Source organism: Misgurnus anguillicaudatus, chromosome 3, assembly GCF_027580225.2.
Source record: "Misgurnus anguillicaudatus chromosome 3, ASM2758022v2, whole genome shotgun sequence".
Lineage (NCBI taxonomy): Eukaryota > Metazoa > Chordata > Actinopteri > Cypriniformes > Cobitidae > Misgurnus > Misgurnus anguillicaudatus.
In genome coordinates this window covers 41,947,599-41,974,761 of record NC_073339.2, presented here as the reverse complement: position 1 = coordinate 41,974,761, position 27,163 = coordinate 41,947,599, and the positions used below count along the sequence as shown (strand labels likewise).

Genomic DNA, 27,163 nt, shown 5'->3' with positions numbered 1-27,163 from the left:
ACTCTAATCAGCTAATTAACTCAAAACACCTGCAAAGGCCTTTAAATGGTCTCTCAGTCTAGTTCTGTAGGTTACACAATCATGGGGGAAAAAAACGCAATTAAATGTACATTTTATTTATAAAATGACATCGAAAATAAAACTATAAAAGAGAATAAAATAGTGTTTTTCTCATATTTATATTTTAAAATATGATGAATGGTCCTTCTAAGTGGGCACAGAATGAAACGTTTGGGAACCTCTGCCATACAGGACACTTGCATACTCAAACACAACATAACAAATCTTTTCCAAAAGTGTTTTCCTGTCTGTTGATGTTTTCCATATTTTAAGATACTTTTATATTACAATGCTGTAATGTTGAGTTGTAGTTTATTAACTAAATTTCTTGAGGTTGGTGCCCTTTGTCCCTTTAAAGATTGTTGCATGAACTTTCCCTCTTATATGAGTTTGCCTGCATGCATAGTGAGGTTAAGAGAGATAAACTTGTACTCGAACCTGTAGCTGTGTGGCTAATACTGGACTCAACAGAAGTTTTGCCGGTAATGATATTGCATGCTGAATATTCACAGGTAAGAATATGGACAATTCCATGCAAATGTAAACGTTATCATAAAATGTGAAGTTGTTACCCGAAGTTTAAACCATATTGATATCTCAGATGTTAATATTTGGTGGTTTAAATAAACATTCAAAGTCTCTGTTAAAGTTTTTAAAGCATTTTAGGGCATGCTCTATTTTATACGTTACATTATTACTCCGCTAACTAGTACGGTTTAATCTGAGCCACTGTACTTTGCTACTTTTGGTGTCTTCTGATTTGTCTGTGTTTTCTCCTGCTTTTATTAATGTAAAGCTGCTTTGAAACAATTAAACAATTGTGAAAAGCGCTACATAAATAAAGTTGAATTATTTTTCATAGTTAAGTAAGTGCAAATTTCAGAATTGTCTCGTCCATAACATTGTTTCTTTCTCATAAATCTGCATACAAAAATATAATGTAAATAATCTTTGAAAAGGCCTCCCTTTTCCATTTATTAGGTATTATTGGTTCTGGTTTGTGTCTTTAAATTCACAGAATTCCTAAAAGGATGTTGTCTCCCAAATCTTGTGTCCTTTTTTGTCACATCCATAGCGCATACATGTTTCCCTCATCTAAAATATAGACTGATATTTTTCTGATATCTGTAAACAGATGCTTTAGTCTCTTTGTAATAAATGCATTCCCTGAGAAATTATATTTCAGTCATGTCACATCCATAATGCTGGAATAGCTCATATGTGTTTTTATAAAAGATTAATAATAATGATTCATATTATCTTACAGGTTTGATAATCAAGCAGCAGTGGATCATTTTTATGTTTTGTTAAGGAAACATTAGAGTGCATAGAGTGCAAACACAAACAATTTAAAATGCGTAACCCAATCTTGAGATTACACTTTGATATATACTATACAAGCAGTGCCAGCACTCTGCTGTATGTGTTTTTTTTGGCAATCTGAAGATTTTTCATACATTTTAAACTGTAGACAAATTTATCCAATTATTATCATCTTCGCTTAACATATCTGACCTGTTTTACCAGTCATCAAAACCTTTTTGCCAGTTTTCTAATTTTTAAAGTAGTTATGTGTGAATCAATGGCTATTCTTTCTAACTTGGAAATGTTTTGGTGTTTGACTTCACGTGGCGCTGTACGAACCAATCAGTGTATGACAGAGAAGTGTTGCTGGAGTGAGTTGAGACCAGGGCTTACATTAGCTCCAGCGGTGCTTTGACGTCATACGCTAATCGATCTGCACAGCGCCACTTGAAGTCAAACACACCTCTCTGAACTCCTATTAAGTTCACAGCTCTTTGTTTGTCAGATGTTTTTGTCATTCATTATATCTCTGTGCTGTTTGTTTACACGTTACTGTATTCATGGAGCATATACACTAGGGTCTGAGTTTTTAAAAGCAACCTGTGTTTGTGTGTGTATTTGAGAGATGACTCAAAAGTATAGACATGCACTGTATTTCATTTAATTTCTTATTCTTTACTACTGTAGTTTTTGTATATTTAGTTTATTTGTTATATATTCATTTCTTTCTATCTAGTTATTCTATTCTACATTACTTTTCTTAAAGGAACTCTGTCTGACGCAGCCTCCGCTAGCTTAGCTTAGCACAAAGACTGGAGGTGAATGGCTCCAGCTGGCATACTGCTCCCAATAAGTGACAGGGTGACGCGAACATTTTCCTATTTGTGTGTTGTTATTTGTGTGGTCACACCGTGTACAAATAACAGGGTCATATGATACACAGCTATCTTTTTACTGGGAACTATATTCTCAGAAGACGAAGCGCTGCTACTTGGGCGGAGTGATTTGCACAACTCTGACCGAACTCTCTGCTCCTCACCAGGGGTCTTCTCGGGTGCTGCGAGCAAATCACTCCGCTAATGTAGCAGTGCTTCGTCTTCTGAGAATATAGTTCAAAGTATGTAGCCTATACTGCCAAAAGATCGCTGTCTCTCATACCACCTTGTTATTTGTACACGGTGTGACTATACAAATCACAACACACAAACAGGAAAATGTGCGCGTTATTTTGTCACTTATTGGGAGCAGTTTGCTAGCTGGAGCCATTCACTTCCAGACTTTGTGCTAAGCCAAGCCAGCGGGGGCCGCGCCAGACAGAGCCACAGCACGCACGGAGATGAGAAAAGGCATGCACGGACCCATCCAACTCTGGGGGACACAGTGAACAAGCCAAACCCCCAAAATCTGGGCGCGTTCCTTAATATGTGACCCGTGCTGCCAAAATAAGTCAGAATGAGCAAATTTTCGAAATTGAGAAACTTCAAAAACGTATAAAACTTCAAAACGATGTATGATTTGTTTGAATCTAAGAAAAATAACAGAGCTACACCTGTTTGAAGTTGACAGAGTCAGCAAAATCACCACATCCATACCTTAAAGGGGACATTTCACAAGACTTTTTTAAGATGTAAAATAAATCTTTGGTGTCTCCAGAGTACGTATGTGAAGCTCAAAATACCTCACAGATAATTTATTATAGCATGTAAAAATTGACACTTTGTAAGTGTGAGCAAAAATGTGCTGTTTTTGGGTGTGTCCTTTTAAATGCAAATGAGCTGAACTTTCTGCACTAAATGGCGTGGATAGTGCAGATTGAGGGGCTGCATTATCCCCTTCTGACATCACAAGGGGAGCCACATTTCAATGAGCTATTTTTTCACATGCTTGCAGAGAATGGTTTACCAAAACTAAGTTACTGGGTTGATCTTTTACACATTTTCTAGGTTGATAGAAGCACTGGGAACCCAATTATAGCACTTGAACATGAAAAAAGACAGATTTTCATGATATGTTCTCTTTAAAATCACTGGTAAAACTAATAGATTTAGCACACACAAAGTCAAAAACTACTATACTAATACTATAGGAAAAATATATTTTCAACTCTTTTTCTTTCTTTTGTGGTTTGATAGACATTGTGATAGACAGCTTTAAAGACTATGGTCCCATTAATGATTTTACATTTCCTTTGCTGTGTAGGTGTTCATTAGTACATATTAATAATATGCAAAAGGTACAAACCCCAAAGTAAACAATGATGCAAGTTATCGTTTCCAACATAAATTTGAAGAGTTTCGTTGCAAAACGAGATAAATCCATTTTTTAACATTTTTGTCAAAACATGTTTGTTATCATGTTATTATTTTGTTTTATGGTGCTACTTAGCTGTATTTTTTTATTTTTTTAAGAACGTAATTTCTGTTCTCTTGCTTTGTTACAGGAACAATGAACGGAAAGGTTTATCTGATATTTGGTCCAGTCTGGTTAACCCTCCTGGCGATGACTGTCCCGGTTGTTCAGAGCGGCAATGTTCTTGTCTTTCCTGTGGACGGCAGTCATTGGGTCAACATGAAAATCTTGATTGAGGGTCTTCACTCCAAAGGTCACAATATCACAGTAATGCGGATGTCAGACAGCTGGTACATCAAAGAATCTTCACCTCTCTACACATCCATCACTGTAAATGCTCCTGGAGGGTTTGGTGAAGAATTCCTCCATGAGTTTGTATCAAGACTGCTGAACATTTTAAGGGATGGCTCCACTTGGGCTCGCCTGAAACTGGAGATTGAGATGTGGCAAACTTTTTTAGAGATGGGTGTAGTAGAAAATGATCTAATAGTCAAGATGTTAGAAGACCAGCAGCTAATACAGTCCCTAAAAGACAAAAAATATGATTTGATGCTTACAGATCCAGCCATGTTTGGAGGTGTAATATTGGGTCATTATCTTAAACTGCCCATTGTCTACAATGTCCGGTGGACCATGTACACTGAAGCTCATTTTGCAATAGCCCCTTCACCACTTTCTTATGTACCTTCACCAATGATTGAGTTATCAGACCGCATGACTTTCTTTGAAAGAGTGAAGAATATTTTGATGTACATCATCACTGAAGCGCAGGCTGCTCTCATGATTGCACCATATTACAACAAAGTTTGTGAACGCTTCATTGGCCCAGGAACATCCTACTTTACCTTAGTTCAAGGTGCTGATCTGTGGCTACACAGGGTTGATTTTATTTTTGAATTTCCACGTCCCACTATGCCAAACATCGTCTACATGGCTGGTTTTCAGTGCAAGCCATCAAAGCCTCTTCCGCAAGATCTCGAGGACTTTGTGCAGAGCTCTGGTGATCATGGTGTCATCGTCATGTCTCTGGGCACTCTCATTGGTCAACTTCCTGATGATGTGGCAGAGGCCATTGCTGAAGCTTTTGCTGAACTTCCACAGAAGATCATCTGGAGGTACAAAGGAAGGAGACCATCTGCACTGGGAAACAACACCTTAATAATGGACTGGATACCTCAGAATGATCTTCTGGGTCATCCTAAAACCAGAGTCTTTGTGGCTCATGGTGGAACTAATGGAATCCAAGAAGCTATCTACCATGGGGTACCAATCATTGGATTTGGACTCATCTTTGACCAGCCTGATAATCTTTCAAAGATGAGAGTGAAGGGTGTAGCCAAGACCGTAGACTTTGCCACAGTGGATAAGGACTCCTTTCTAGAAACTGTCAAGGAGGTTCTTTATAATCCCAGTTATCGGGAGAACATGCAGAGACTCTCGAGACTTCACAGAGACGTTCCAGTGAAGCCTCTGGACAGCGCCATCTTCTGGATTGAGTTTGTCATGAGGCACAAAGGTGCCGCTCATTTACGCACAGACTCGTACAAAATGCCCTGGTACTCGTATCACTCTGTTGATGTCATGTTGTTCCTGCTGTCTGCTGTGACGCTCATAATGCTGACCACATATGTGCTTATCAGATATTTATGCTGCAGAATATGTAGGAGAAAAACAAAAAACAAACTGGAATGATTTTTCATTTAGTTAAATTTACAATTTGTGTGTTTTACTACATATATACCATATAGAACACTTACATTTGCCGTTGTCCTTGATGTGTATTGAATGTTTCAGTGTTTATTTCCAGTTGTCTTTTTGTGCCAGTCAGGATCATTATGGATATTTTTTACTGCATTACAGCATCGTGACAGAGTATCACAAATCTGTTCCTAATTTATTTTTCTGTCTGTTAATAGAAATGTTTCCATATTTTAAAAATACTTACATTTTTATCACAAAGCTGTAATGTTGAGTGTTAGTTTATTAAATACAATTCTAAAGGTTGATGCCCTTTGTCCCGTTAAAGATTGTTGAATGAACTTTCCCTCGTATATGAATGTGCTTGAATTCATAGTGATGTTAAGAGATAAACCTCTGGTCACACCTGCTCACAGTCTGCTTGACTTATATTGGACTCAACTCAAGTTTAGCTGGTAATGATATTGCATGCTGAATAACAGGTAAGAATATGTGTTTTTATAAATGATTGATCATAACTTTTATTATTATTTTACAGGTTTGATAATCAAGCTGCAGTGGTTCATTTTTATGTTTCGTTTAGCGTTAGAATGCACTGTAACATGGAATTATATTTGCCTGCCAATGGGTTTGTACAAAATTAGGATCAGTTCAGTAATTTGATCACAACAGTCAATGAAGATAATAAATAAATGAGAATCAGAGGTTTTAAAACAGCATCCAAGATTGTAATTACTTTAGTTATGTTAATTATTATATTTTAAAGTAAATAACATAAAATCTTTGTTGTATGAAAAGGTTTACATTAATAATGGAGTTATGCATAATGAAATTAAATTATTTAATGAAATAAAATGAGTAAACTATATAAAAAATGTTTTTTGTACCTAAATTTGAGTTTAAATACATAAAATTTTTTGGAATGAAATTCACATTTAAAAAAAAAAATATTTGAATAATTCTAAATGAACATATTATTGAGTAAATTCAACTTAATTTCATAATGTTGAATCCACTTAAATTTGTAAGAAGGAAATAAATTAATAATTTTGTGTTAAAACTACATTAATGATTTTGGTAGACATAACTAGGCAGTGGATCTGTAGTTCCAAGCATGCTTTGCATGGGCCTGCATTTGGAGAGTCAATTTTGAATTTGAATAATTTGTGAGTTTATCACTAAAAAGCAAGACTTGTTAGTGTTTAATGTTCATTTATTTTGAGATTTAGAGTTTCTATTTCTTTGGGTTTGTGGTTTCAGAAGAATGGTGCTTGTGTTTAGAGGTGACACTTCACCTAATGAAAAAACGGTGCCAATGTCAAAACTAAGACCAGTCTTCTCTTACTTTTGAATCATATTTTGGTATATAATGATAAATATAGCATAACATTTTCATGGTGTAGGTTTAACTAATTTAACATGATTAAATCAGATTCTATTAGAAGTACTTAAAAAATTGTTAGTAGATATCACATGTCAAATTGTAGTTAAACTGTATTATATTGAAAATGAATCTTATATGCACTATATTGCCAAAGGTTTTGTGACACCTGCCTTTATATGCACATGAACCTGAATGACATCCCATTCTTAATCCATAGGGTTTAATATGGAATTGGCCCACCATTTGCAGCTATAACAGCTTCAACTCTTCTTTGAAGACTTTCTACAAGGTTTAGGAGTGCGTTTATAGGAATTTTTGACCATTCTTTTAAAAGCACATTTGTAAGGTCAGACACTGATGTTGGACAAGAAGGCCTCGCTTGTAGTCTCGGCTTTAATTAATCCCAAAGATGTTCTATTGGGTTGAGGTCACGACTCTGTGCAGGCCAGTCAAGTTCCTCCACACCAAACTCACTCATCCATGTTTTTATGGACCGCTTTGTGTACTGGTACACAGTCATGTTGGAACAGGAAGGGGCCATCCACAAACTGTTCCCACAAAGTTGAGGGCATGAAATTGTCCACAATGTCTTGGTGTGATGAAGTATTAAGAGTTTCTTTCACTGGAACTAAGGGGCCAAGCCCAATACCGGAAAAACAACACCACACCATAATCCCCCCTTCACCAAACTTTGCACAGTGCAGTCAGGCAAGTACCCTTCTCCTGACAAACACCAAACCCGGACTCGTCCATCGGATTGCCAGGGGTGTCCCAAAACCTTTGGCAATATAGTGTTTGTGTGTATATATCTATATATATATATATATTGAATGTGAGTGAACTGTTATATATATATGGTGGCCATGCTGTGTCACCCGTTAGACTCACCCCTGCTAAAGTGTAGTGGTATTTGCACTCTTTGGTGCCCCTGTACATACTGTAAGTCCTGTTCTCTTGCTTTGTTACAGGTGCAATGAATGTACAGGTTTATCTGATGTTTGGTCCAGTTTTCTTAACCCTCCTTGTGATGACTGTGCCGGTTGTTCAGAGCGGCAATGTTCTTGTCTATCCTGTGGACGGCAGTCATTGGGTCAACATGAAAATCTTGATTGAGGCTCTTCACGCCAAAGGTCACAATATCACAGTCATCCGGATGTCAGACAGCTGGTACATCAAAGAATCTTCAACTCTCTACACATCCATCACTCTGAATAATGCAGGAGGATTTGATGAAGAATTCCTACAGGGGTTTACATCAAATATGCTAAACATTTTGAGGGACGGCTCCACTTGGGCTCGCTTGAAATTGGAGATAGGGTTGTGGCAAGGTTTTCTAGAGATGAATAAAGCAGAATGTGATCTAATAGTTAACATGCTTGAAGACCAGCAGCTAATGCAGTCCCTAAAAGAGAGCAAATATGATTTGATGCTTACAGATCCAGCCATGTTTGGAGGTGTAATATTGGGTCATTACCTTAAATTGCCCATTGTCTACAATGTCCGTTGGGCGGTGTACAGTGAGGGTCACTTTGCAATAGCCCCTTCACCACTTTCTTATGTACCTTCACCAATTATTGAGTTATCAGACCACATGAGTTTCTTTGAAAGAGTGAAAAATATTTTGATGTACATCATCAGTGAAACACAGGTCGCTCTTATGATCGCTCCATATTATAACAAAATAAGCGAACGCTTTATTGGCCCAGGAACATCCTACTTTACCTTAATTCAAGGTGCTGATCTGTGGCTCCACAGGGTTGATTTTATTTTTGAATTTCCAAGGCCTACTATGCCAAACATCGTCTACATGGGTGGTTTTCAGTGTAAGCTTTCAAAGCCTCTTCCGCAAGATCTCGAGGACTTTGTGCAGAGCTCTGGTGATCGCCATTGCTGAAGCTTTTGCTGAACTTCCACAGAAGATCATCTGGAGGTACAAAGGAAGGAGACCATCTGCACTGGGAAACAACACCTTAATAATGGACTGGATACCTCAGAATGATCTTCTGGGTCATCCTAAAACCAGAGTCTTTGTGGCTCATGGTGGAACTAATGGAATCCAAGAAGCTATCTACCATGGGGTACCAATCATTGGATTTGGACTCATCTTTGACCAGCCTAATAATCTTTCAAAAATGAGAGTGAAGGGTGTAGCCAAGACCGTAGAGTTTGCCACAATGGATAAGGACTCCTTCCTAAAAACTGTCAAGGAGGTTCTTTATAATCCCAGTTATCGGGAGAACATGCAGAGACTCTCGAGACTTCACAGAGACGTTCCAGTGAAACCTCTGGACAGCGCCATCTTCTGGATTGAGTTTGTCATGAGGCACAAAGGTGCCGCTTATTTATGCACAGACTCATATAAAATGCCCTGGTACTCGTATCACTCTGTTGATGTCATGCTGTTTCTGCTGTCTGCTGTGATGCTCATAATGTTGACCACATATGTGCTTATCAGATATTTATGCTGCAGAATGTGTAGAAGAAAAAACAAACTAGAATGATTTTTTTTTATTTAAGAAATTTTCAATTCATGTTTTTTTGTTTGTTTTATTAAATCATCTTTGATACGTATTACGTTGCATTGTTTACTCACTTGGTCTTTGGTGATTTTTTCAGCATTATTGTCAAAGTCAATGTTTATTTGTACTTCATTTCATTTTAATTCACTAGTGAGGTATACATTGTTCTTACACAACATGACTCTTGCATATTTACATTATTTCGGTAAACCACATCTTGTGATTTATTGAATAAAAAAGTGCACTCTGCAATTTATTTGCTTTTGTGATCCAATGCAATTCATACATGAAAGGTAATTTTTGGATGAACCCTTGACCCGAAATATAATGTAATTAATTATAACTCGCCTCTTTATGGGTATTTATATGACATCATTGTGGCAGAGTATCACTACCCAGATAGCATGCAACTATTGAAACAATGTTAAAAAATTGTTGATTTGTCAATGGTAATACCATTGAATCAATATCAGGTTTGCACCCTCCGTTAATATTGAAAAAATATTGAAATTTAAACAAATCACAATTATTGTGATCAGTGTTTGCTTTAGTTGGGCCCTTGACTGTTGTGTTTTAATGTTAAGTTTTCTTTGGCTGTTGAAGCAGTGTTTTAAAATACATCTGCTATTGCAAAGAAAACAAAGATTTAATGTTATCAAGTAGTTTCATTCTTGTCAACATACCTAAATAATATTAATGAAATACAGTTAAAGATGTGTAAGAAATGGATATTACAGTACTAGTTGAAAGCAGCGTCAAGTCTGTTATTTTGAGAATTTTAAAAACACATTTAGAAGGTTAAACTACTGAATCTATCTCTGACATCATGAATCGGTCAATGAATCTCATCAATGGTGACGATCAACAAAAGAAAGCTTCATGCTGCAATGCATGCTGCATCATTGTAGTACTAAATTAATTTATGACTCCCAGAATGCATTGCAGTTGATGGTTTTATCTGAATTTGTTTGATGATTGTCACCATTGTTGAGATTTGTAGGATGAGTAATGATGTCTAAATGTGTCAGCATTTTTATTTTCTGTTTATCTTGTCACAGTGGATTTACAAACCAGAAGAAGTATAATGGTAAAAACTGGATCAACATTATCATGTAAAGCAGCTTCATTTTATACTATCTTGACATCTTCAAAAAAAGCAATCAGTTTTAACTTAACTTTGAAACACATCTTTCTTTCCAATGCACTTGCGTTTCTACATTAACACATACAAACACTAAAAATGAAAAGAAAGATTTAACTTAATGAATGTCAGGAGTCGAGGGCCCGACTAAAGCAAACACTGATCATGATAATGGTGGTTTGTTGAAATTTCAACATTTTTTCAATATTAATGGAGGGTACAAACCTGATATTGATTCAATGGTATTAACATTGACAAATCAACAATTTTTAACATTGTTTCAATGGTTGCATGCTATCTGGGCTAATATTTTTCATATGCACCTTTCTTGCCTGTTGACAGAAATGTTTTCCCTATTTTAAAAGCAGATATTTTTTATTCAATTGTGGTTAACCCAAAACCCATAAATAAATAGACTTCTTATTTTATATCACAGTGATGTCATTTTGAGTTGTAGTTTATTAACTAAATTTCTCGAGGTTGATGCTCTTTGTCCCTTTAAAGATTGTTGAATGAACTTTCCCTCTTATATGAATGTGCCTGAATGCATAAGAGTTAAACCTTTGCTTGCACCTGTAGCTGTGTAAAGTTTAGCCGGTAATGATATTGCATGCTAAATATTCACAGGTAAGAATGTGTATTTTACATAGATTAAAAAAATTATTAGCCCTTAATATTTTTTACAGATTTAAAAATCAGCAGTTGATTGTTTTTATTTCTTTTAGCAGATGTTAGAACGCACTGCAAAGTGACATAGCGTGGAGTTAAATCTGCCTGTCAAATAGTCTGTATAGTACAACATTAAGATCAGTTCAGTAATTTGATAATGTTTACGACATACAAGATGAGATTTTGAAGCAAATCTTTTTTTCTAAAAACAATAGTATATGCATACATTAAAATTTATAATCGAGTTATGCAGAGTTAAAGGAATAGTCTACTCATTTTCAATATTAAAATATGTTATTACCTTAACTAAGAACTGTTGAATCATCCCTCTATCATCTGTGTGTGTGCACGTAAGCGCTGGAGCGCGCTGCGACGCTACGATAGCATTTAGCTTAGCCCCATTCATTCAATGGTACCATTTAGAGATAAAGTTAGAAGTGACCAAACACATCAACGTTTTTCCTATTTAAGACGAGTAGTTATACGAGCAAGTTTGGTGGTACAAAATAAAACATAGCGCTTTTCTAAGCGGATTTAAAAGAAGAACTATATTTTATGGCGTAATAGCATATTTGGGAGTACTTCGACTCGGCACAGTAACACCCTCCCTCTCCCATTATGAGAGTGAGAAGGGGAGCAGACTTTTCAGGCGAGTCGAAGTACTCCCAAAAGTGCTATTACGCCATAAAATATAGTTCTTCTTTTAAATCCGCTTAGAAAAGCGCTACGTTTTATTTTGTACCACCAAACTTGCTCGTATAACTACTCGTCTTAAATAGGAAAAACGTTGATGTGTTTGGTCACTTCTAACTTTATCTCTAAATGGTACCATTGAATGAATGGGGCTAAGCTAAATGCTATCGTAGCGTCGCAGCGCGCTCCAGCGCTTACGTGCACACACACAGATGATAGAGGGATGTATCAACAATTCTTAGTTAAGGTAATAAGATATTTTAATATTGAAAATGAGTAGACTATTCCTTTAAACTGTATCGCCTTAAAAAATGAATCTTGAAATGCTCCAGTGTTTTCATACTTTCATAAAATTGTAATATCTAAAATAGTATTTTCATGAGTACATTTTTCTGTCACTTACATAATTACCTCCAGGTTCAGACATTTCTAAACAAGAATAATGTTTAATATTTGTCTACACATGTTATAATTTGAAGTGAAATTGGACAGACTGAGAATTAGTTGAGTGTTTTATTCAAAGTTCTGATCAAGAACTGTAAAGGTAATCTGTTTTTCTGTTGTAAAGTTACAGTAAAATGACAATTAGTTCTGTCAACATGACATGCTAAACAAAAACTATATCATTATGTAATTTCTGTTCTCTTGCTTTGTTGCAGGTGCAATGAATGGACAGGTTTATCTGAAGTTTGGTCCAGTTTTCTTAACCCTTCTGGTGATGACTGTCCCGGTTGTTCAGAGCGGGAATGTTCTTGTCTATCCTGTAGATGGCAGTCATTGGGTCAACATGAAAATCTTGATTGAGGGTCTTCACTCCAAAGGTCACAATATCACAGTCATCCGGATGTCAGACAGCTGGTACATCAAAGAATCTTCACCTCTCTACACATCCATCACTGTGAAGACTGCAGGAGGACTTGATGAAGAATTTTTCCAGGTGTTCGCATCAAGAATGCTAAACATTTTGAGGGATGGATCCACTTGGGCTCGTCTGAAACTAGAGATAGAGACATGGCAAGGTTTTCTAGAGATGATTAAAGCCGAATATGATCAAATTGTTAACATGCTGGAAGACCAGCAGCTAATACAGTCCCTAAAAGAGAGCAAATATGATTTGATGCTTACAGATCCAGCCATGTTTGGAGGTGTAATATTGGGTCATTATCTTAAACTCCCCATGGTCTACAATGTACGTTGGACCTTGTTCAGTGAGGCTCATTTTGCAATAGCCCCTTCACCACTTTCTTATGTACCTTCACCAATGATTGAGTTATCAGACCGCATGAGTTTCTTTGAAAGAGTGAAGAATATTTTGTTGTACACCATATCTAAAATGCAGGTCGCTCTCATGCTCGCTCCATATTATAACAAAGTTACCGAACGCTTCATTGGACCAGGAACATCCTACTTTTCCTTAGTTCAGGGTGCTGATTTGTGGCTCCACAGGGTTGATTTTATTTTTGAATATCCACGTCCCACTATGCCAAACATTGTCTACATGGGTGGCTTTCAGTGTAAGCCTTCAAAGCCTCTTCCGCATGACCTTGAGGACTTTGTGCAGAGCTCTGGTGATCATGGTGTCATCATCATGGCTCTGGGCACTCTCATTGGTCAGCTTCCTGATGATGTGGCAGAGGCCATTGCTGAAGCTTTTGCTGAACTTCCACAGAAGATCATCTGGAGGTACAAAGGAAGGAGACCATCTGCACTGGGAAACAACACTTTAATAATGGACTGGATACCTCAGAATGATCTTCTGGGTCATCCTAAAACCAGAGCTTTTGTGGCTCATGGTGGAACCAATGGAGTCCAAGAAGCTATCTACCATGGGGTACCAATCATTGGATTTGGACTCATTTTTGACCAGCCTGATAATCTTTCAAAGATGAGAGTGAAGGGTGTAGCCAAGACCGTAGACTTTGCCACAGTGGATAAGGACTCCTTCTTAGAAACTGTCAAGGAGGTTCTTTATAATCCCAGTTATCGGGAGAACATGCAGAGACTCTCGAGACTTCACAGAGACGTTCCAGTGAAACCTCTGGACAGCGCCATCTTCTGGATTGAGTTTGTCATGAGGCACAAAGGTGCCGCTCATTTACGCACAGAGTCGTACAAAATGCCCTGGTACTCGTATCACTCTGTTGATGTCATGTTGTTCCTGCTGTCTGCTGTGATGCTCATAATCCTAACCACATATGTGCTTATCAGATATTTATGCTGCAGAATATGTAGGAGAAAAAACAAACTGGAATGATTTTTTAAAAATTTTACGTTTACGATTTATGTGTTTTACTACATATACAGTACTCCATACAGGACACTTAAATTTGCCTTCGTCCCTAATGGGTATTGAATGTTTCACTGTTTATTTTCAGTTGGCTTTTGGTGATTTTTTTTTTCATTTAGAATCATCTTCAAGTTTGTTGTTTATTTGTAGTTAATATTTAATTCAATACATAAGTATGCAGTGTTCTAACACAATATATAACCACTTGTAAACTTGAGTTTTTATACAGCACTGTAAACCACATATTGTGATTTATTGAATAATAAAGTGCACTTTACAATTTATCTGTTTTTGTGTTCAAATCCAATTCATACGCATTTGTAACAACATGAAATTTTATTTTTCTATAAACCCTTCACCCAAAATAATAATTTATTGAATAATATACTCACCCCTTCATATGGGTATTTATACTGTATTACGTTATCATGACAGAGTATCACAAATCTGTTCCTAATGTATTTTTCTGTCTGCTGATAGAAATGTTTTCCCTATTTTAAAAATACTTACATTTTTATATTTCAATGCTATAATTTTGAGTGGTAGTTTATTATGTACTATTCTCAAGGTTGATGCCCTTTGTCCCCTTAAAGATTGTTGAACTTTCCCTCTTATATGAATGTGCTTGAATGCATAGTGAAGTTAAGAGAGATAAATCACTGCTCGCACCTGTAGCTGCTTGACTAATATTGGACTTAACTCAAGTTTAGCCGGTAATGATAGTGCATGCTGAATAACAGGTAAGAATATGTGTTTTTATAAATGATTGATCATAACTATTACTATTATTTTACAGGTTTGATAATCAAGCCGCAGTGGATCATTTTTATGTTTCGTTTACCAACGTCAGAGTGCACTGTAACATATATTTGCTTGCCAAAAGGTTTGTACAAAATTAGGATCAGTTCAGTAATTTGATCATGTTCACAACAGTCAAGCAAGATACAAAATGAATGAGAATCAGAGGTTTTAAAACAGCGTCCAAGATTGAAATTAATTTAGTTTAATTAATGTAATTATTCTATTTTAAAGCGAATACCAATTATTTTCTAAAACACTGTGTTGTATGAAAATGTTTCAATGAATAACTCAGTTGTGCATACACTATAAAAAATGATTATGTGCCTTACTAGATTTAAACAAATAAAATGAGTGGACTATATTTTAAAAAATGAATTCTTTTTTTTTACCTAAATTTGAGTTAAAATAACTTAAAAATGTTTGAAATGAACCTTACTAATTTTTGTTTTGGGTATTATAATAATATTACTTGAGTAATTCTAAATGAACATATTATAGACCCCTTCAAGGTTTGTAAACATTGAATGACTATCGGGTGCGCGCGCCGCATGGGGTCAAACGGTTCATACCATCCAGGCTTTATAATTTAATCTAACAGGGCTGAAAAATTATGACTTACCTCAAATGAAGTGAGCACTACAAACACAAGCCTCTTTGATATTTGCATTGTTCCAGTCCGCACTTTAATTTCTTGCAGCCGCAGATGTTGTATTTTTTGTTTTTGAGATTCGGCATGAATCGCGAAAACTTAACGGAAGACCTGGTGCGATTTTCACAGCCCACGACATAAGTAGGCATTTTTGACGATACCGAATAATACGCAACTCAGTCTGCTGTAATGGCTTTTCTGACCCCGACATGCGCAGTGGGAACCGTCTGTGAAGTGAACCGTGAAGGGGTCTATTGAGTAAATTCAACTTAATTTTATCATGTTTAATCCACTTAAATTTGTAAGAAGGAAATTAACTCAATAATTTTGTGTTGAAACTATATGAATGATTTTGGTCGACAGTGGATTTGTAGTTCCAAGCATGCTTTGCATGGGACTGCATTTGGAGAGTCAATTTTGAATTTAAATTATATATGTATAGATAGATAGATTAACAGATCTGCACAAGCCAACATAGAAACCTGGTAGCTAGATTTAAGCGCTTTTTCAAACACTGTGGCAGTGATGTTTTTCCACGGCACACCAAACAAGTGGGCACAGTGTTTGGGAAACACTGACTTATAGCTTGAACTTGCCTGTCACTGCTGGCATAAATGCTTTATTTAACTTAGTTCGAGAGGAGCGTGGTCATGGTCATGTTATCGAACCAATCAGCGCAAATATATAGAGACCTATTTATAAATCCCTTACCTCTGTCTGGAAACAGTTTTTTGCAGTATCCCTCCTTCACCCTATCACCTCACTCTCTGTTTGTATATAATTAAGGAGTGGAGAGTACTCTGTGGTGGTACCTGTTAGACTCACCCCTCTAAAGTGTAGTGTTAGTATTTGCACTCCTTTGTGCGCTGGTACGTAATCCCTGTTCTCCTGCTTTGTTACAGGTACAATGAACAGACAGGATTATCTGATGTTTGGTCCAGTTTTCTTAACCCTCCTGGTGATGACTGTCCCAGTTGTTCAGAGCGGGAATGTTCTTGTCTTTCCTGTAGAGGGCAGTCATTGGGTCAACATGAACATCTTGATTGAGGGTCTTCACTCTAAAGGTCACAATATCACAGTCATCCGGATGTCAGACAGCTGGTATGTCAAAGAATCTTCACCTCATTACACATCAATCACTGTGAAGACTGCAGGAGGATTTGATGAAGAATTCTTTAAGGTGTTTGCATCAAATCTGCTAAACATTTTAAGGGACGGCTCCACTTGGGCTCGTCTGAAACTGGAGATAGAAATGTGGCAAACTATTTCAGAGAGGACTGCAGTAGTAGTTGATCTAATAGTCAAGATGTTAGAAGACCAGCAGCTAATACAGTCCCTAAAAGAGAGCAAATATGATTTGATGCTTACAGATCCAGCCATGTTTGGAGGTGTAATATTGGGTCATTATCTTAAACTGCCCATGGTCTACAATGTCCGGTGGACTTTGTTTAGTGAGGCGCATTTTGCAATAGCCCCTTCACCACTTTCTTATGTACCTTTGCCAATGATTGAGTTATCAGACCACATGAGTTTCTTTGAAAGAGTGAAGAATATTTTGATGTATACTATAACTCAAACACAGTTTGCTCTCATTATTGCTCCACAATATAATGCACTATGTGAACGCTTCATTGGGCCAGGAACATCTTACTTATCCTTAGTTCAGGGTGCTGATTTGTGGCTCCACAGGGTTGATTTTATTTTTGAATTTCCACGTCCCACTATGCCAAACATCATCTACATGGGTGGCTTTCAGTGCAAGCCATCAAAGCCTCTTCCGAAAGATCTCGAGGACTTTGTGCAGAGCTCTGGTGATCACGGTGTCATCGTCATGTCTCTAGGCACTCTCATTGGTCAACTTCCTGATGATGTGGCAGAGGCCATTGCTGAAGCTTTTGCTGAACTTCCACAGAAGATCATCTGGAGGTACAAAGGAAGGAGACCATCTGCATTGGGAAACAACACCTTAATAATGGACTGGATGCCTCAGAATGATCTTCTGGGTCATCCTAAAACCAGAGCTTTTGTGGCTCATGGTGGAACCAATGGAGTCCAAGAAGCTATCTACCATGGGGTACCAATCATTGGATTTGGACTCATTTTTGACCAGCCTGATAATCTTTCAAAGATGAGAGTGAAGGGTGTAGCCAAGACCGTAGACTTTGCCACAGTGGATAAGGACTCCTTCTTAGAAACTGTCAAGGAGGTTCTTTATAATCCCAGTTATCGGGAGAACATGCAGAGACTCTCGAGACTTCACAGAGACGTTCCAGTGAAACCTCTGGACAGCGCCATCTTCTGGATTGAGTTTGTCATGAGGCACAAAGGTGCCGCTCATTTACGCACAGACTCGTACAAAATGCCCTGGTACTCGTATCACTCTGTTGATGTCATGTTGTTCCTGCTGTCTGCTGTGTCACTCATAATGCTGACCACATATGTGCTTATCAGATATTTATGCTGCAGAATATGTAGGAGAAAAAACAAACTGGAATGATTTTTTTACATTTAGTTAAATTTACAATTTGTGTGTTTTACTACAGATATATCATACAGGAAACTTTCATTTGCTTTTGTCCTTGATAAATATTGAATGTTTCACTGTCGGTCTTTGGTGATTTTTGCCAGTCAGGATCATCTTCAAGTTCATTGTTTATTTGTAGTTAATATCTAATTTAATGGATAAGCATTGTCCTACACAATATGTAAGGGATGATGTAGAGGCAGCCGGTAGTTGTCGGGAGATGGGCCCCGACAGTGTGATCGGGACCCGACGCGAAGTATTTTTTTGTGTGTTGGCTTCGTAGCTGTCATGCTCTATTTTGTCAAGTTCAGTCTCAGTAAGCTCTCTGTGTCTTGTCGTTGTTCGTTCTTCTATCCGCTGTTTAAATGTTTTGTTTTTTCCGTACATGTTAAAATTAATGTCAAAATTGTCCATTCTTAATTGTGGTGGTCCAGTGTTTGTCACAAGATGGCGCCAAACAGTAATCTTTGTTGGCGCGGAGGGATTTAAACATACAAGTAGCACCGGCTATGCGTTATTACTTTGGAGCGGTTATTATTTGAAAAGAACGAACCTGCAAATGTCTCAACTGACCAATCAGAATCAAGCATTCCAGAGAGCCGTGTAATAAATAACCACAATGCATACTTGAGCTTTATACAGCACAATAAACCACATATTATGATTAAGTGAATAATAAAGTGCACTTTGCAATTTGTCTGCTTTAGTGTTCCAATCTAATTCATACACATTTGTAACAACATCAAACTACATTTTTCGATTAACCCTTGAGCCACATTATAATAATATATTAACCGCTTTATGGATATTTATATGACATTATATTTAACATTATATTATATTTTCCTGTTTGTTGATAAAAATGTTTTCCCTATTTTCAGAGACTTACTGTATGCTTTTGTATAACAATGCTGTAATTTTGAGTGGTAGTTTATTAACAAAATATCTGAAGGTTGATGCCCTTTGTCCCTTTAAAGATTCTTGAATGAACTTTCACTCAATTATAAATGTTACTGCATGCATAGGTTAAGAGAGATAAACCTCTGCTTACAAATGTAGCTGTGTGACTTATACTGGACTCAACAGAAGTTTAGACGGTAATGATTTTGCATGCTGAATATTCACAGGTAAGAAGATGTGTTTTTATAAATGATTTTATGTTTAATTTAGCAAAAGTTACAGTGCACTGTAACATAAGGTATGTGAAAAGTACCCCGATGACCTTCTTAAGTCAAGATTTTGAAATGTGCATGCGATGGACCCTTTACTTTCCTGTGACCCCGGGAGAGGAGTCATCCAACAAAGAAGATGAAAGAGAGGCATTGTCATATTACAAAATGTCAAAAAGTGGTAACGTGACTCTATTCAAATGTAAATACATATGGAAAACTGCTGTTCCTTGTGGTTAAATTGCACTTGTTTAACATTATTCAAGTAAAGTCAAACTTGTTGTGTTGTCCTTTAAAAAAATGTAAATTTGCTTTATTTTGCTTGATACATGCTCTCGTGTAAAATTAGAAGTTCATAGACTCTTAGAAAGGATGTGTTCATTTTTTACACATCTTTTTGTGTTAAGCTTTTAACACTTTATGTGTGATTTTGTGTCGATTTTGTGTTAAAATGAAACACAAGTTGTGTTAAAAGTAACACAAAATGTGTTGTTTCAATAATAACACAGAAAAGTGTGGATTCTCGGACAACGCATTTAGTGTGTTGTCCCAGATTCAACACTAATGTGTTGTTTTTAACACATCCGTTCTAAGAGTGTAATTACTTTTTGGTTTATCTACCTCATTTGGAAAAATGTATATTATTTGTTATGTGATGATGTCACTGCCCGTTTGGTCACTTCCTGTGAGTTGTTCCTGGTTCTAAATGAAAACATGACCACAGTCATGGTGTGCTCTCACTGACAATCCATTGCATCCACTTTAATCCTTCATAAAGGAAATGCCGCAAGTTCATCTGTGTGATATTAGACATGTTAAGGATTATATATTGGTAAGGATTTTGTTAAAAAGATGATGTTTGATAAGTTAATAAAAACAAGCTAATAGTGATGCTAATAGCCATTATAGCTGTAACTACAGCGAGAACAGCTGTGATTGTTTGTTACAAACATTTATAACTGTATGATTGATCGAGATTGAATATTTTTGTATTGTTTTATTACAGTTTTCACCGCAACATGTTAATAAGAAAGAGTGACAGTAAATGAGAACCTTACTATGACTCTGTCGTCATTGGCTATGGTTTAACTTGGTGTTTAGTCCGAGTTTCAACACACTGCATGAGAACACTACACTTGTTGTTATGATGATGTACGTCACGTGATGTATCACATCCACATTTTATACACACTAACCTTATCCCTACTATATAGAACGTACTGTTTATCAGTCAATAAATAGATCCTTTATCTAATTCAGTACATACTGTCATGGTATGTGATTAAGGGAGAACCGGGGCAAAAGTAACGCTGGACAAAAGTAACAAAGTGATTTTCTCCAGAGGTGTAAAGTACTCGAGTAAATGTACTTCGTTACTGTACTTAAGTATTTTTTGGGCTACTTTGTACTTGTACTGAGTATCAAAAATATAAGCAACTTTTACTCTCTACTCAATTACATTTTTGATTGGGTATTTGTACTCTTTACTCCACTACATTTGAAATGACACTTAACGTTACTCGCTACATTGTTTATTCGTCAAATAAAAACGAGACGAAAGTGTCAGAGGGTGATGATGGATAGAATCTGTGGTCGCGAGGTTAGATGGACACACACAACTGAGGGACTTCATTGGCGCTACGCAGGGCAATCGTATGAAATCAAAGTACTGCGAGAGCGAATCAAATGCATATGGAGAAGTCTGGTCTCGCGGTATTTTGATGTCAAACAATGAATGGCTTGCGTTGAGCCACCGTAGCGGGACATCTGCGTGCTGCGTATGTCATAAACTGTAGAGAAAAGTTAGCGTCTTATCTGAGAGGCGAGATAAAGAGCAAACATATGGATGCATATCACATTTGCTTCTGTCAAGGGACCCTTTGTTAAACTTGTGATGCTACAATCAAACAAAAGTGAAGCGCGATCGCAGGAGGGTCATCCCGCAACTCAAAGGCGAGCACAAATGTTTTATATACTCTGATGCTACTTTATCAGCTAACCTAAGCTGGTAAGTTACATAACTTGATATAACTTACTATATAAGCCAAAATAAACCAGCGATGTCCTGTACTGATTGCTCAAGGAACTTAGGTACATTATAAGATTGATAACAAGTGTACAATTTCACTGTCCTCAAATTTAACCAAGTATGCTGTAATGTATTTACTGTAAAGAGGGATGCATGACTAAATGTGCACTTAATGTGAGATAGTGGTGTTACACACTACATGTGTTTTCAATTAATCTTTCGAATGAACAACTTCCTGTTTTTAATATGCATGATCATATTTCTGTTAGTGTAATTTTAGTTTACTGGAATTTTTTAAATATTAAAATTATATCTTTTTATATCTTTAGGCCTATAAGAATATTTGGTAACACTTTACAATAAGGTTCATTAGTTAAGAGTAGTTAATGTATTAACTAACTTAAACAAACCATGAGCAATACATTTGTTACATTATTTATTCATCTTTGTTAATGTTAGTTAATAAAAATGTAAGCTTTAATTGTTTGTTCATGTTAGATCAGAGTGCATTAACTAATGTTAACAAGATTTTAATGAAGTTTATACCACGGGTCTGTTGAATGCTGCATTCTGATTGGCTGAGAAGTGTTCTATGGGTGTTGATTATTTTTCTGTAAACCGCACACCTAACTTTTCAAATGTCTTAAAAATAGGCACCAAAGCAATGTTTGTGGTAACCGTGGTATAAGCGGAATAATTGACTCCGGTCCTTTGAATTATTTGAAAATAATGCACACCTGCGGTGTAACGGCACTCCGCTTCGCGTCGTGCCGCATTACCACCTTGGTGTGCATTATTTTCTTATAATTCAATGGCCCCTCGTCAATTATTCCTTACATAAGTAATTGTTGAAATTAAAATTAACAAAGATTAATAAATGCTAAGTGCAGTTCATTTTTAGTTAATGTTAACTAATGTAGCTAACTAATGTTAACTAATGAACCTTATTGTAAAGTGTTACCATATATTTATATCACAAAGTTAAGCTATATATTTTTCAGCATGGCACATTCAAATACACAATGACACTAGACTAAAATTAAATGGGTTTAAATAAAATGTAATGTTGAATAAAATTAGACTAAAACTAAATCAATTCAGATGACAAAAATATGACTAAAACTAAATTAAATTTTAATCAAAAGACTATGACTATGTTTAATCTGTGTTTGTTCTGCCAGGTCAAAATTTTGAGGTGTTTGATTTCTTTTCTATATTAGGAAATAAAACCTCATAAATAAACTTTCTTAGTTTTCACTGACCTACAATGTCTCTTTGTGTTGATGACTAGTGCATCTTTGAGCCAATATTCAGTACGAGTAAAAATACTTGAGTACTTTTAAATTGGGTTACTTTAATACTTTTACTCAAGTCGTATTTAAATTGGTGACTTGTAACTTGTAGTGGAGTAATTTTTACAGTAAGGAATTTGTACTTTTACTCAAGTATGGCTTTCAGCTACTCTTTACACCTCTGATTTTCTCTGAGCACAGATTACATCTGCAGACAGAGCTGACAAATCTTATATTTTTTGTCAATGTTTTGGCGTGTAGATCCATAAAGATGTTTTCAACCATGTTAAGTAAATTCCTAAAGTGGAAAAAAAATTCTTGTAACTCGTTATGTTTCTAGTTTCATGTGTTAAAATACTATTCAATCAACAGGTTATTTAGTGCTGTAACATATCCTGAAGTTTGCCTTCTCAAGAGTTTTTTAAAATAAAAGTTTTTTGGGTTTAAATGTCAGGAGTTCCTCTCGGACTAAAGTAACACTTGTAACTTTTGTCCCGCTGCTGTTGCATTATGTTGCAAATTTATATTATTTTAATTTGATTTAATTTAATTTTATACTATTCAAACTGTATTTTTTATTTTCAACAATTTAAGTTTGTACTGAAGGTTGCTATTTGCAAAGTAACTGATAGCGTTCTGATTTAATGGCAGATACAGTAGGAGTTGTCAATTGACTGTACTGGAGTGGGGAAACAGTGGGGGAAGCAATCACATTTTAGGGTGGCTGTACCCAGGATGTGCCCCCCGTTAGACTCACCCCTGCTAAAGTGTTCTGGTAGTATTTGCAATCTTTGATGCCCCAGTACATAATTCCTCGTCTTCTGCTTTGTTACAGGTACAATGAACGGAAAGGTTTATCTGATGTTTGGTCCAGTTTTCTTAACCCTCCTGGCGATGACTGTCCCGGTTGTTCAGAGCGGGAATGTTCTTGTCTTTCCTGTAGATGGCAGTCATTGGGTCAACATGAAACTCTTGATTGAGGCTCTTCACGCCAAAGGTCACAATATCACAGTCATCCGGATGTCAGACAGCTGGTACATCAAAGAATCTTCACCTCTCTACACATCCATCACTATGAAGACTGCAGGAGGACTTAGTGAAGAATTCCTGCAGGGGTTTACGTCAAATATGCTAAACATTTTAAGGGACGGCTCCACTTGGACTCGCCTAAGACTGAAGATGGAGATGTTGCAAGCTATTTTACAGATGTCTGTAGTAGAAAGTGATCTAATAGTCAAGATGTTTGAAGACCAGCAGCTAATACAGTCCCTAAAAGAGAGCAAATATGATTTGATGCTTACGGATCCAGCCAAGTTTGCAGGTGTAATTTTGGGTCATTATCTTAGACTGCCCATGGTCTGCAATGTCCGGTGGACCTTGTTCAGTGAGGCTCATTTTGCAATAGCCCCTTCACCTCTTTCTTATGTACCTATGCCACTGATGGAGCTATCAGACCACATGAGTTTCTTTGAAAGAGTGAAGAATGTTTTAATGTACATCATCACTGAAATACAGGTAGCCCTGACAATCGCTCCATATTATAACGAAGTTAGCGAACGCTTCATTGGGCCAGGAACATCCTATTTAACCTTAATTCAAGGTGTTGATCTGTGGCTCCACAGGGTTGATTTTATTTTTGAATTTCCACGGCCCACTATGCCAAACATCGTTTACATGGGTGGCTTTCAGTGTAAACCATCAAAGCCTCTTCCACAAGATCTCGAGGACTTTGTGCAGAGCTCTGGTGATCACGGTGTCATCGTCATGTCTCTGGGAACATTCTTTGGTCAGCTTCCTGATGATGTGGCAGAGGCCATTGCTGAAGCTTTTGCTGAACTTCCACAGAAGATCATCTGGAGGTACAAAGGAAGGAGACCATCTGCACTGGGAAACAACACCTTAAAAATGGACTGGATACCGCAGAATGATCTTCTGGGTCATCCTAAGACCAGAGCCTTTGTTGCTCATGGTGGAACCAATGGAATCCAAGAAGCCATCTACCATGGGGTACCAATCATTGGATTTGGACTCATCTTTGACCAGCCTGATAATCTTTCAAAGATGAGAGTGAAGGGTGTAGCCAAGACCGTAGACTTTGCCACAGTGGATAAGGACTCCTTCCTAGAAACTGTCAAGGAGGTTCTTTATAATCCCAGTTATCGGGAGAACATGCAGAGGCTCTCGAGACTTCACCGAGATGTTCCAGTGAAACCTCTCGACAGCGCCATCTTCTGGATTGAGTTTGTCATGAGGCACAAAAGTGCCGCTCATTTACGCACAGAGTCGTACAAAATGCCTTGGTACTCGTATCACTCCGTTGACGTCATGCTGTTCCTGTTTTCTGCTGTGTCACTCATAATGCTGACCACATATGTGCTTATCAGATATTTATGCTGCAGAATATGTAGGAGAAAAAACAAACTGGAATGATTTTTAAAATTTACTATGTCTTTTACTTAAACATATTGAATGTTTCACTGTTTATTTCAAATTGGTCTTTAGTGATTTTTACCAGTCAGGATAATTTTCCATTTGGATAAAATACAATAATTTTTAATACTGAATACTGCTACAAGCTGAATGGATGCTCGCGTTGTGATTGTGTTAGGGGCAGGGCCATCCAGTTCATCATCGAGCCACCGATTTAGCACCGCCCAAATAATCCTATACACAAAAATGTTAAAAACTGTTTAACAGTGATTAACTACACAATTTAGTTCTACACAGTTCACAGTCTTTTTAACATGTTTCAGCAATACATTTCTAACATTTATAATGTGTTTAGAAACAACTCTCTGTAATGACATAGCATGGATTTTAACATTTAGCTGATGTGTTTTATTGTTGTCATCTGAGTAGATCTTAGTTAGTGGGTGGAAGTTAATCATTAACTTCTGCTGCATGAGGGAGTGGGGGGCGAGCATTGGCCTCTCTTTTAATAGCCCATTTCAAAATCAGTAAAACAAGAATATAATATTAGGTCCCCTCATGGCTCTGAAATTTGGATAAATATAGTGTTGTTTATCACAGTAGTTATAAATGATGGCTAATGGGTCATTACCCAAAAGTGCATCACAGGTCCGTTCCAAAAGAGTCTTGGACAGATGGGGAAAAATTATGCTGACTGCAAATAATAAAATCTATCTAACCATATAATTGTGCAGTTCGAAAAAAAGCAATATAAATGGCCCTGTCTGTGTCCCGTTTTGTTTTTTGATGTCAAAGCAGTGCGTTCAGTTTTGGCTTAAATGGATCTGTCACTGAGTAAAATAGCTGAATTCAACAGATCTGGGTCCTGAAGTAAAACCAACTGAGAATGATTAATAAGGTGTCAAAGGTCTCTGAATTTAACCAAATTATTTTGTGTCTGTCTATACATATATTCATATAAATACATATACACACATACATATATAGGCCTTTATATATAAAAAATTAGTTATATGGACTAAGGTTTAGATTGACGTGCTGCGAGTTATTGGTGCTTTCTCTCTCTCTGTCTCACAATCACAAGCGTGTTTGTACATACACAATCTGGAGCACACATATTTTGTATGCGTGTTTAACATTTTCCTGACTTTACACTTTACAAAACACATTGCACAACTTTTTGCTGCTTTTGTGCTTTAATATGCTGCCAAGTTGCTAAAAATATAGCCGTAATTGAAAGCATTTATCTGAGCAGATACATAAAGCATTTCTTTGTTTTTTGTACATCGTTTACAGGATAACTAAGCACTTAAAAATAATTGTCTCTATCTACATAATGCAGTTAGTGTATATGCAAGCACATTTTTTGCATGTGGTGTTACTGATTGTTTGGTGACATCCAGTTCATACTTCAACCTAGAGAACATGCAGGCTATTTCTGGCATGTACATCAGAGAAGAAAGAACATTGTCTAAACATCAGCAGTCTCAGCAGGTGCAGTATAGACATCGTGATGCTGTTGTTCACACATTAGTATTATGCTGTCTGAGATAGATATAGGCCTCTCTTGAGATTCTCCAGAGTCATTTTTACCTGCTGCAATATTAGCAAATAAACATCCCAGATAGCAAGCTGAAATAACATCATGCTGTTCTAGATTAAGTTGATCCTTTTGTAACTCTTCTAAATATCTTATAAATATGTGACAAAGCAGAACAAATGCTGACAAACGTAGACATTATCACTCATTCTACAAACCTCAACAATGGAGACAATCATCAAACTAATTTAGATAAAAATCCAATGTATGCTGGAAGTCATAGATAAGTACTATGTTGATACACATTAAGCATTACTTCTGTTGGTTGTCACCATTGTTGAGGTTTATACAATTATTCATGATGTCAGAGATCGATTCAGTAAAGAAACCTTTTCTGAGTGTATTTTTATAATTCATAAGACTATAACAGCCACTACACTGCTGCAATTGAACATTGAAGTATTGCACAATATTTACATATCAATAACACAACTTATCACAATTTATCTTATTAAGATAAACCCATTAACTTATTTAGATAAACAGCCAAAGTAAACGTAACATTAAAACAATAGAAACAAGGGGTCAACTAAAGCAAACACTTATCACCATAACAAATATACA

At 36.6% G+C, this 27,163-nt stretch overlaps 2 protein-coding genes and 4 pseudogenes across 6 annotated transcripts in view; 5 read left to right on the top strand and 1 right to left on the bottom strand.

Annotated features, from left to right (window-relative positions):
- The window catches only part of elfn1b (extracellular leucine-rich repeat and fibronectin type III domain containing 1b), a 166,884-nt gene that overhangs the window by 89,770 nt on the left and 49,951 nt on the right, over positions 1-27,163 (bottom strand). The gene's annotated exons all lie outside the window — the stretch shown is intronic.
- Positions 445-6,126, top strand: LOC129445001 (UDP-glucuronosyltransferase 2C1 pseudogene; annotated as a pseudogene).
- On the top strand, positions 452-27,163 carry LOC129445004 (UDP-glucuronosyltransferase 2C1-like). 4 transcript variants are annotated; one of them, XM_073866223.1, is made up of 2 exons: positions 452-572; positions 23,405-27,162. In XM_073866223.1, exon 2 carries the CDS (start codon positions 23,410-23,412, stop codon positions 24,997-24,999), a length of 1,590 nt encoding a protein of 529 aa, XP_073722324.1. In that variant the 5' UTR covers positions 452-572; positions 23,405-23,409; the 3' UTR covers positions 25,000-27,162. The 4 variants fall into 4 exon arrangements, with proteins under 4 accessions (XP_073722324.1, XP_055062044.2, XP_055062043.2 ...); XM_055206069.2 differs by lacking the exon at positions 452-572 and adding an exon at positions 19,081-19,206; XM_055206068.2 differs by lacking the exon at positions 452-572 and adding an exon at positions 19,876-20,080.
- Positions 7,734-9,970, top strand: LOC141363532 (UDP-glucuronosyltransferase 2A2 pseudogene; annotated as a pseudogene).
- LOC141363531 (UDP-glucuronosyltransferase 2C1 pseudogene) lies at positions 10,695-14,389 on the top strand (annotated as a pseudogene).
- On the top strand, positions 14,536-18,330 carry LOC129445002 (UDP-glucuronosyltransferase 2C1 pseudogene; annotated as a pseudogene).